The sequence below is a fragment of the Cupressus sempervirens genome, chromosome 10 (genome assembly GCF_028749045.1).
Source record: "Cupressus sempervirens isolate cs-2001-9-10 chromosome 10, ASM2874904v1, whole genome shotgun sequence".
Lineage (NCBI taxonomy): Eukaryota > Viridiplantae > Streptophyta > Pinopsida > Cupressales > Cupressaceae > Cupressus > Cupressus sempervirens.
This window is the reverse complement of record NC_143127.1, coordinates 381,606,799-381,619,036: the sequence shown is the minus strand read 5'-3', so window position 1 is coordinate 381,619,036 and position 12,238 is coordinate 381,606,799. Positions and strand designations below refer to the sequence as shown.

At 35.3% G+C, this 12,238-nt stretch overlaps 1 protein-coding gene across 1 annotated transcript; it reads right to left on the bottom strand.

The window, feature by feature from the left end:
- Positions 1 to 8,549: 8,549 nt before the first annotated feature.
- Positions 8,550 to 11,591, bottom strand: LOC149534267 (uncharacterized). Its single transcript, XM_089805996.1, has 4 exons — positions 11,527 to 11,591; positions 11,154 to 11,262; positions 8,970 to 9,402; positions 8,550 to 8,824 (listed from the first exon to the last, which is right to left on the bottom strand). Exons 1-4 carry the CDS (start codon positions 11,589 to 11,591, stop codon positions 8,550 to 8,552), a joined length of 882 nt encoding a protein of 293 aa, XP_089662122.1.
- Positions 11,592 to 12,238: the final 647 nt, after the last annotated feature.

The following is a 12,238-nucleotide window of genomic DNA, read 5'->3' as shown; positions in this document are numbered from 1 at the left end:
AAGAAGAAAAAGAATACAAAATCCTAAGAAAGGAAATGTGCAACATCATGAACCTCTATTTTTGTGATGTTTACAAGTTTTTAGAGTTCATAAAATGTTTATGGGATGACTTGGATACAAAAGGTGTTGACAAAAGGATAGTGTAGGCGAAAAGAATGGTGTTGGCTTTTGTTAGTGCACCCATGAATTTATTATACACTTCTTCCTCAGCACTTTGGCACAATAGTTGCACTATTTCCTCTCCCCTCCCACTAATCATCTCGCCATATTCATCTATAGTTGTTATACTTAGCCCCTTCCCCTGCTTTTCCACTTATGCTCCAATGTCCCTTTGCATCCATGGCTTTACTATCCATTTGCACTAGACTAAACTTGAAGGATTTAGCAATGTCCTTCGTAGTAGATGGAGAGATGGGACGATCTATCACAAATCTTTTCTCCATCATCCTCTATTTAAAATTCATCATCATTTGTGCTTTAGAGAAGGATAAATTCAAGAAGGGAGAGGTGACACATGCTCATGCATTATTGGTCGTGATTCACTCTCTCAATACATAATCTATTAATGTGTTATGTGTGAGAAGTGTGAGATGTGCCAAAAATCCTTTGAATTCTTACTTGAGATGTTTTATGTTTGACCTTGGACTCCATCATTAACAATAATCAGATGTTGTTAAGGGGATGTTACTACAATTTAGTAAATATTTAATCAGATACTACGAGAGAGATTCTATTTTCTATTGAAATATTTTATTGGATACTATTAAAAGGACGATGTTAGCAATTTAAATATTTTATTAGATATTGTGAGATGGATGTTATTAGCAATAATATTGTAGAATTATTCGATATGCCTTTGATTTTGTTCTAAAGAAAAGATTCTCACATGTAGACATCACACACTTTATTGTTACTAGTTATGAAGAATTTAAAATTTTAGAAATTTGTTACAAAAGTGATTTTCTATATATTTTTTTTGATCAGCTGAAAGTGATTTTCTATATTAATTTAGAGTGATGGTTTTAATTCCTTAAGTTTTAATGAAGTAAATTTTATTTTCTATCATTTACATGTCCACATACAATGGACTCATTACTTTAATTTAGCTAATTTCTATCATTTACATGTCCACATACAATGGACTCGTTACTTCAATTTAGCTAACTTAATAAATATATATTATTTTATTTTATTTTTAAAAATTTATATCAATATTTTATAAAATAAAATTCTAAATTATGGAAGTAAATATATGTATTTAGTTTAATGACAATTTGCTTTCTAATTTATTGTTACAATTTAATTTGTAATTATTTATGTCAGTTGGGTCAATGTAATGTTTTACTTAGCATGTTTTATTCTTTCATTTTGGTTTTTGTCTATTTCTTTGTCAAAACCTCATTATTAATTATCTCCACTCTTTTTGGTTCTCAAACATATCACTCCTATTAGCTTATTGTTACATGTACAAAAACATGCAACTACTAGTTTATATTTTTTGGTTCTATTGCTATTGGCAATGGGTTCAATTTATTGTTGATGTGTCCTTAATGAAATTTTATACTAGCATAAAGATTCATGACTAAGTATTAAGGGATGCATGTGGTATATTTGTATATTGAATTATCGTGGTATCTAGTTAGCATATATGCATATCTTTGACTATTTTCTATATGGTGTGAGTATGCCTAATGTTTCACATGTGTGTGTAGTCATAGGATTTTTTTAATGATGCTTATTTCGAGGTAAAGACGTGTGTTTTAGCCTCAATTAACTTGTGGTTCTATTGAACCAATAAAACTCCCTAAAGTGTTGAATCAGATGAAATTGTAGGGAATGGGTAGTTTCCTTGCCACAAGTCATTTCCATTGCATATTTTTCCCATATTATGGTTCTCACAACATAAATATATGTTGATTTGATCATTAAAAAATGTCACAAATCAAAAAAATGTCACAAAATAACTAGTACTTCTCACCATAGTGTTGTAAATATTGAAATAAATTTATTTTTATGAATTTAGAGATAGATAAAAATAATAGCAATTAATTTTTTTTTTAAAAAGAATTATTATTTTATGATTATATATAATAAAATTTAAAAAAAGAGTCAAAATACATTTTAAAAATGTTATGGTCAAAACGTATACTTTTAAGAAAATTAATCAAAATCTATCTAATTATAATTATAATAAGAGTTAAATCTATACTCAACACCACATAAATAAATCTAAATTTATTTAATCTAATTTAAAATAATTTTATTGATAATATATTCTCAATTTTGATATTCTAGGTGTAGCAGGTTACATAGATTTAATAATATATATAAATGTGCTATTATATTATAATATAGTATAATAATGTAATATTAGAAAATATTTATTTATATAATAATAATATTTTTAAGTGATATAAAATAATTTATAATAATAATTAAGTCCTTTTTTGCTCAACAATAGTGATTTCATTTTATTAAAAGTGAATCAAGAAAACCTTGTCCCAAAACAAGGGTGTTAACGAGCATGAGTACTGCCTACCCAATATAGTGAATACCACAAGCAACCCATAAATTAGAGATCTCAAAAATCTAAAACATTTAAAACTAAGAACTGCTTTTGAGTTCCCCTTTAAATTAGCATGAAGAACCATATTAAAGTTCTTTTATTTTCTAGTTTTTTTCCTTTCACCGTATGTCATCCTTCTTCATGTTTTGCCACCTTCATTTATCATTATGAAGATATATCCATTGAGGTTTTTCTAATGTATTTCCTACATGCTTTGAATCTAACTATCACTTTTTCCCCAATTATGTACACTTCTCTCTTCCTTCTAGCATACCCTCCTCGTTGACTTGAGGAATCCCCCTTGCTTGACCTACCAAACCAGATTTATCAAGGTTCTCCATTGGATAAGCATCTTGAGAATGTGCCCCTTGAGACACCTACATCCTATCCTCAATAACAACCAAAGAAAAATTCTTTTTCTTTTCAATTCCTTTTTCTCAACTATGTAGTGTTGTTGAGAAACATCCTTCCACCATGATGCCTCCTTAGACCTCTTATCTTTTCCACATTGTACAATTATGTGTCATGTTTGAAAACATCTTTTGCACTTAAAGGGAACACCTTCATAGTCCAAAGATTGAGTCTAGCAACTTTTTGAGGTTTTGATTGAAATCTCTACACGAGCCCTTAATAAACATCCATTTCTACCAAGGTACGAGAAAAAGTAGAATGAAGAAGATTTTTAGAATCCTTATTCACCATCAAAAAATCACCTAAAGAATTATCAACTACTTTTAAAAGAGAGTCAAACTAAACATGAAGAGGAATATTAGGTAGCCATACCCATAGAGGGAACTTGTAAAACTTTTAGTAGCTAAGAAAAGTTCAAGAATGTCAAGGTTTCAAAATCAGACAATACTTCTCCTGTCAACTCCAAAAATGCTCACGCAAAACCTTATTTTTGTCCTAATGATTATCAAAGATAATAATAATAAAAACCTTTAGCCATTAGATATATTTTAATATAACCAAAAATTATGGGCTCCCAGTGATCTGAAATCTAAGAATTAAGATCGTGTAAGCTTGGTAAGAGGCCCCTGAACTGCCCAATAACACCCAATTTAGAAAAAATGAGACACTATAAGTTATTTTTGCCTTAGCCTCAAAAACCATATCTACTGCTATATTTTTCTTTAATGGAAATCATGACCCCCCTACACAATCCAAAAATTGGTTGTGAATCTCCAAGCACTGCTTGAGCAGCTTTCTAAAACCCTAGCCCTGGAACACTTTTGTGCCCATTCCCCCTAAGTGTCATCTATTCTCCTAGAAGGCACTTTCCACATAACAACCACCTACATTATTTTGATAGCATTTGATGGAAACCCACATCAATTCATTCATCATGGCCATTGTTATCATATATTGTCAATGAATGACCTACTTATTCTAGCTTGTATAGTCTTTGGTGGATGTTTATCCATCCAAAAAAATTCCAAATTTTTTACACTACAACTGTGACACCAAGGATTCATTATCGCTCTTAAGGAGTGGCATGCTTGCATTAAACATATTTTTTCAAATCCCTTTCTTACTAGTGATAGTACTAGAGCTTCTATTATATAGAATGGAGCAAAATGCACCTTTGAATATGCAAAAATAGGTAAAACCCTATCTCCAATGGTGGGATATTTCAAACAACTCTAGAGCACCATTAACACCACTAGGGGAAATAATAATTAACTCTTTGAATCATTCATATTTTTTCTTTTCTTTTTTTTGATCGATAATAAGATATGTTATTTATTTTAAAGGAAATTACATAGTCTTCATACATTAACCTTTCCAAGGTTCACCATTCTACCATTGAGTCTAAACCTTCCTCCCTTCTTACAAAAAATTTCTTCACTATAGCCATCTAATTTCATTACCAATCTTTAGATATTCAAACATAAGTAATTGCATACTACAAACTTTTCATATTAGACAACATCTACTACAGGGGGCCACCTTCTTTCAGGCAAAACCCAACCATTTCAAAATGTATCCTTCGCACGTTTTCTACCTTCCCCTGCTGCACTACTTGCCTTTGGATGATTCCCCTCAATCGCTACCTTCATCTTTTGTTTTCCTTACCACCAACTAGAGCCAAAAAAAATTGAGATTCCATTTACCCTTTTATCTACTATCGTTCATGTCTGGAGGCGACAAAAAGGATATGGCCTCTATCACCAGCACCAAAAAACCTTCCATCAAGTCTTACCTACGCCCTCTGCTAGCCCCTCTTTCCGACCACCGCTTCCTTGGCACCATCACATTGAAGGGCTCATTTTGGTGCTCCGCCTTGACCTCCATGATTGCATTTTTTAGGGCATTCCACGCTACTCGGCGCTCATTCACATATGCCTCTTTCTCCTTATATCCCCGCAGCCAGTTCACAAATGGTAAGATTCCTTTCTCCTTGCCTTCCTCCTCATTTGCATAACCCTTCAATAAATTGAAAGCCCAGCCAGGATGAGCCCACTCCAACCATGTTTGGGATTAACTCCTCTTCAAACAAATCCTTCATAACCCATTCCACTACTCTTTCATGCTCTACACTTTCTAAGCCCCAGGCCATTGTCATTGTAGCTATATCAACTTGTGCTTTCCATCGGTGCTTTGGATCCTAAAAAAGGGGGCCCAATGTGTCTTGCAATGCGTCCACCATAGCCTACGATGCGCACTTTACCATCTTCTTTAGCCTATGGTCCGCGACTCGCCCGAATAGAGCCTTCTGCTGTCGCTGAGTTTTGAAAGTGAAGGATGGCTCCATCTCTGATATTCACCCTTTCCTTCTACAATTTCTATCTCCCTTCAAATTTTCACTTAAAAATGACATATGCCATGCCATTTTAAAGGCAATTATATTCTTTTGAATCATTAAAACTATCTGCGGGCACCCTACTTAAAAGATTTCGCACACTTCGTAGGATTCATCGGACGGGTTGAGTTGTCAATTTCATCATTTGCTGACAGTCCTCTTTATTCCTTGCAATTTAGGATGTTAAAAAGTGTACCTTTTGAATTAATCTTTTCAATCCTTAATGTCTCCTCATTCATTGTTATAGCCCATTTTGAGAGCATGTCGGCCTCCTAATTTCCTTCTCTTTTTATATGCGTTATTTTAAAATCCTCAAAGTTATTCAATTCTTGCTCTATGATATTAATAATTGGTTGTAGATGCCATGCATTTGCGCTCAATTTAGATATAGCCTGCACTGTGATCAAAGAATCCCCTTCCAAATGTATTTTTTTTATCCCTTCCTTTCTAGCAATTTGAACTGCTAGTAATGTTGCTTGACATTCTGCTATGTTATTTGTTCCATATGGGAGTTTTTTCGCTCTTGCTAATAAAAGGTGCCCTCTGTCATCTTTAAAAACAATCTCGATTCCTGAATCCCCTGGATTGCCTTTTGCTGCTCCATCAAAATTCACTTTGACCCAGCCTTCTTGTGGAGTAACCCATTCAACTGGCTTCTTCTTTGTTTTGCTTCTGCTTGTTACCAAAGCTCCTGAAGGTGATTTGAATCTAATCCCCAGCCAAGTATTCTGTATTAGTCTATCATGTCGTGTGAATGGAATTTTCATAGCTTGTTTCCTTGTAGCTGACACACTAACTGTTTCTTCTATTGCATTAATGATTCTGCTTATGCATCTCCTCAGACTTTCTTTTTCTCCTCTAAAGATTCTCCTATTTCTCTCCTTCCACAACTCCCAGATTATCAGAGATGGTGCTACTATCCATATACTTGATAAAGTTGATTTCCTAGCTATCCTTGGCCATCCATCCAAGGTTTCCTTTATCGTTTGAGCTCTTGGCCCTTGCCAACTTAGTTTGAATTGAACTATATCCCAGCATTTTTTAGCATATTGGCATTGAATTAAAAGATGGTTAATGGTTTCCTCTTGTTTCTCACATAAAGGACATCTAGATGGTCCATTAATCCCTATCTTTCTTAATCTTTCAGCTGTTAGAATTCTTCCTTTGTAAGCTAACCATGTAAAAGCCCCGGCTTTAGGCAAAATATTTTTGTTCCAACATAAGTCTCTTGAGAAGAAACTTTTCGTTCATGTCTCAGCTAGTAGATTGTAGCCTAGTTTTACTGAGTATTTACCTGATAATGAGCCACACCAAATTACTTTATCCTTCTTCTTTGTTAGCATCACATTCCTGACCTTAAAAATTTGTTTCATTTGCTCTTTCTGTGCATCTGTCAGTTCCTCTCGCGATACATCCTTCCAGCACCACTCCTTTCCTACAAGACCATCCTTCTCAGTCATATAATCTTTTACTGTATTACCCTATCTTTCTTTAAAGTAGGATCTCAGTTCATTGTTCCTTATAGTTTCCCCTAGAACTTCCATTCCATTCCACAAATCTTCCCAAAATTTTGCTATTCCCCCATCCCCTATCTGCCATGTAATATGCTTAATTAATACCTCTCTACAGGATAACATGAAGTTCCATATGGCTGATCCTTTTGGAGGATTTCGGATTGTTAAAATTTTGTGGTTATCCATAGTGTCTAAATATTTACCTTTTAGAATTCTTACCCAGTAGAGGTGTGGGTTTTCATAGACTACCCAGATTAATTTAGCTCCTAGTGCTATATTCATAAAGCTCCAATCCCTCAGACCAGCACCTCCTTCCTCTTTGGGTCTGCATATTTTCTCCCAAGCTAACAGTGGAATCTTATTCTCTTCATTGACTCCATTCCAGAAAAACTTCCTCATTTTCCTTTCCAAGATTCTAATAACTTTCTTTGGAATCTCAAGACACATCATTGCAAAAATTGGCATTGTTGTTATCAATGTTTGAAGCATTAGTATTCTGCCTGCCAAAGTCAGCCATTTGCCCCGCCAACCTTCCATTTTCTTTTGGTAATTTTCTATAAGCTTGTCTCATAAGTCTGCCTTATTTCTTCCTGCAAAAAAAGGGATGCCTAGATATTTGTTTGGCATTAACCCCAATTTGATATCCAATATACAGCAGATCCTAAATCTCATATTATAAGGAGTGTTGAAGAATTTTTTTTTGACTTTTTCCAATTAATAAACTACCCCGAGACTTTCCCATAAAGCTCTAAAGTGTTCTTCATCACTCTTGCTTCTTCTATACTGGCTTCTCCCCCTAAAAAAGTATCATCTACAAATTGCAAATGTGTGAGGGATTCAATTGTTGCTATGATTTTGATTCCTTTCCATGCACCTTGCTCCCTTTGCTTCTGGATCAGCCTTCCTAGCACCTCTGCCATTATTATGAAAAGGAAAGGTGACAGAGGATCGCCTTGTCTTATTCCTTTTTCCTGTTCAAAAAATCCTTGAGGGCTTCCGTTTACCAGTACAGAGAACCTGGGTGTTTGAATACAACTTTTCACCCATTGAATCCATTCCTTACTAAACCCAAATCGGCTTAGTACTTCCAGCATGAAACTTCTATTAACCTCATCATATGATTTCCTTTCCTAATGTCTAATTTTACCATCATGTTTTGAGTTTTTGAAGCACGGATGGTGTGCACTGCTTCATGTGCCACAACTACTCCTTCAAAAATCGATTGCCCTGGAAGAAACCCACTCTGCTCTATTGAAATAATGGAGTACAATACTTTCTTGAGTCTGTTTGCCTTCACCTTTGATATGATTTTATACACTATGTTGCATAATGAAATAGGTCTAAAATCCTCAAAAGTTTGTTGTGTTTCCTTCTTTGGCACCAGTGCTATAAAAGTGTTATTAAAATATTTGAGAATGAAACCTCCTTGTCTCGACTCCTCCACTACTTCCTATAAGTCTTTCAAGAAAATGGAGCTTAAATTCTGCAAAAACAGAGCTGGAAAACCATCCGGTCCTGGGGCTTTGTCCCCTCCTAAACACTTTAATGCTTGAGAGACTTCGCATTCTGTAATTGGATCCATTAGGGCCCTATTTTGTTCACTAGTTATTACTGTCGGAATAACACTCAACATCTCTTCAACCTTAGCACTGTCCCTTTCTGGCATCTATCCTTTATCTGAGAAGAAATTTATAGCCTCTTGTTTTATTTCTTCACTATCCGTCTTTAAAACTCCATTCATATCTTTTATTTCATAGATTTTATTTGTTGCCCACCTTACTTTTACCGAATTATGGAAAAAAGTAGTATTCCTATCTCCATCTTTTAGCCATATTTCTCTAGATTTCTGACGCCAATAAATTTTCTCTTTGTTTAAGCAATCCTCCAGTTCCTTTTCAAGCCCTTTCTCCAATTTGAAATCATCCTCAAACATTCCACTTTCTATAACTTTGAGACTTAAAGTTTTTAACTTCACTTCTATATCCTTTTTTTTTATCAAAGATATTACCAAAGTGTTCCCTATTCCAGAATTTTAATTGCTCTTTTAGAAATTGCAACTTTTTAAAGAAAATAAAAGCTTTGTTACCTTTCCTTGGCAGGGTATTTTTCCACCAATCCGCAATCAGGTCTGAGAAACCTTCTGCTTTCAACCACATTGCTTCAAATTTAAAGGGGCATCTATCTAGAGATTTTTCATCTTGAATTCGAAGAAAAATGGGAAAGTGATCTGAACCCTGGTAAGGTAGAATTTCTGCATCACATGACCAATTTGCTTCAGCCCAATTCCCTGCCACTAGAAACCTATCCAACTTTTCTGCTATATGCACAAAACCTTCCCTTCGGTTTGTCCACGTGAAGTCACCTTTTTTGAAATTTATATTTACTAATCCATTGTCATTTACAAAGTTGCTGAAATCTTTTTGACTCTCAGAAATCCATCCTTTGCCTCCCTTTTTGTCTTCCGGATTTAGAATGGCATTAAAATCCCCACCTAAAATTGTTACCTCATTTGGAAACTCCTATACTTTTTCAGCTATTTTTTCCCATAACTCTATCTTCTTAGTATTTTTATTTGGTCCATACACATTTATCACCATAAATGACCAATGTAGGTTTTTAACAAAGATCTTTGCCCATTGCCAATTTGCATTTAACTTAGACTCCGAAATTGTGATTGTTTCAGGCTTCCAAAGTATAGCCAATCCACTTGAAGCTCCTTGAGCCCCTGTCAACAAACATTCCCATCTCCTAAATTTATTTTTAAAGCTAGAAAAATCTTTTTCTTTTATCTTGGTTTCCTGAAGAAAAACTAAATCTGGCTTCGATTGATCAAGACACCTTTTGATCAATCGAATTTTGTCAGGGGCATTGCAGCCCCTGACATTCCATGATAGGGTTTTCATGGCTCCCGAGAAAAGGCCAAGCCTTTTCTCGATCTCAAATTTTTTGTTTGGTTTGCATCTTTTCCCGCCATTGCCAGCTTAACTTTGACTGGTTTTGGTCCTCATTTTTTTTGGCTTCCAACATTCGGTTTCTGCTTTTTGGAGCTTGTTTGTTCTAAAGATCTCTCTGCCTATATTTCTAGCATCTCTGTTAATCCAAGGTCATTTATTAGGTCCTCTTCTAAAGGTAAACCCATTTCCTCCATCCCACTACCGCTATCCAGGGCTTCCTCAAAAGAATCACTTAGATTTCTTTCCGGAGAGACTTCAATGTCTTTAAAAACTGTTTCATCATTACCTTCTAGATCCTTATTTCTCAGTGTTTCACACCCTCCACTCACTCCTCCTACTGGGGATTGCATCTTATTATTTATGGATTCTACAAAACTTGCACTATACCTTCTTAGGTTTATAGGGTTGTCATTCATCCCTTGCTGGTCACCCTCTATACCCTAAAAGTTTCTCTGCACCTCCATTTCCCTTGGTTCACATTCTTCTTCCCATGGGGTTTCTAGTACTCTTTGGGTGGAGTTCTCTACGACCCTTTTAACCCTTTCCTCCTCCTCTCTATTCTACATATCTCTAACCTCTGACTGTACTGAAGGATCCTAAATTTCTTCCTCAATGTTTGTGGTATTTGGTCATTGGGGATCTGTGCCTGAAGCTTCTGTCCTTCTCCCATCTCTAAGAAATCTAGGATTTTATCTACCTCCAAACCTTTCCCTTTTTTGCTGCTGATGTTCCAGGATACCTCTTCTGGATAATTTTTATCCTCACCTTACCATTTCTCTACCTGCTGTTTCCAAACCCCATATTTCATGCTTAGTTTTACATAATCCGGGCATGGATTCCCTTCCTTTAACAAGATCAGTAGCCTTGGATGAGAGGAAGAGTCAACTTTATTAAGGACCATTTCTGACCTAACATATTCTCCTATTGTGTTTCCAATTTCCTCCAGCACCTTTTCTCCCCAATATTCTACTGGTAAGTTGTGGAGATTGATCCAAATGGGTAATGATTGTAGCTTCTCTTTGTTTGGATCAAAGTTTGGTGTCCACCCCTTTAAAAATAATACCCTTTCCTTCTAGGAGATAGGGGCCATTTCTCAAGATGCCATCTTTATCAGATCTACTTGGTGCTATTCCCAAATAGAATCCATTTGCTAGGGTTTTGAATCTACATTCTACCCTCCATAGAGATCAGCTCCCCTACCTAATAATAGAAACTGACGGCCATGGCCCTAACCACTTAAAGAAAAATGCTTTCTCTTTCATTTCATTAACTAATTCTAGCTAGTTTTCATTACTGATGCAGATTATAGACATTACCTCATAGGTGGCATTGTCCTCTTTGCTTTGAGAGTGCTCCTCCACCGCATCTTTCCCCCCCATGGCCGCTTTCTCCTGCTGCTTCGGCCTGTAAAACTTGTGGGCAATTCTGGAGTAGTCAAACTTATCAAACTTTTTATAAAACCAGTCATTTCCATTCCCTCTCTTGCTCCATCCCCATTTCTTTGCTTCATCCTGTCTTCTCTATGGTGGATAAAACTGTCAGCGGTTTTGATAGTAAGGTTTTTCTTTCTGCCCCCCATTCCACCTATACCGATTCATTGGCCATATTTTATTGATTTTCTCATCATATGCCCATCCCTCATGGTGTTTGAATCCTGGATTCCACTCTGTGAACCTTTGGTGTACTCACCTGTCTATTGTAGGTGACCGTTGACCCCAACGTTCAAACCTCGGTTGCACCTGCTCTCGCTCCATTCAATTGAATCATTCATATTTTTATTTATTATTTATATTATGTTTATCTGCTATTTAAACTATTTATTGAATTATATAAATGCTTATACTAAAATTTAAATTAATTACATGGATACTAATAAAAAAAATCTCCTACTCATTATCACCCTTAGGGTTTTATCTTTGCATAACAAGACTATAAATATTGTCAAAACTATGGATTATAGGCATGTGACTAAGGTTTTTTATGCTCAGGGAAACTGATTAAATCACCTTTTCACAAGGCATTTGAGTTTCGAGGACATTTGATGGCCTTTCAAAGTGCTCTAAAGTGGGACGTGGAAACAAAAATAAATGTGGTGAGCCTCTACATCATTCATATTAATGTGTGGATGACTTCTATCATTTTTGTAATGTTCAGTGGTAAAATGGAAGCACTTTAAAAAGGATGTAGACCTGCACTTTACAAGGCACCAAGCCATTAATATGCGTGTAAGAGAGAAAGAGGAGGGTTTCCAAGTATGATTCCACTTATGTAACAAATTAGATTAGCTAGGACCCAAAGGAAGAAGCATGCTAATGTTAAATCCAGGTTGTAAAGAGGAATGCAATATAAAGAAATAGACTCTCTTAGGCCCTTGATAGGATCATGCGAATGTGAAATTGAA

Bases quoted from the DNA above. Each gene is read 5' to 3' on its own strand.
- LOC149534267 (XM_089805996.1), bottom strand. From the start codon at position 11,591: ATGGAGCGAGAGCAGGTGCAACCGAGGTTTGAACGTTGGGGTCAACGG. The intron at 11,263-11,526 runs GTGAGTACACCA...TGACTACTCCAG, and splicing joins CGGTCACCTACAATAGACAG to AATTGCCCACAAGTTTTACA. The intron at 8,825-8,969 runs GTAACAAAGCTT...TCAAAGTTATAG, and splicing joins AAATACCCTGCCAAGGAAAG to AAAGTGGAATGTTTGAGGAT.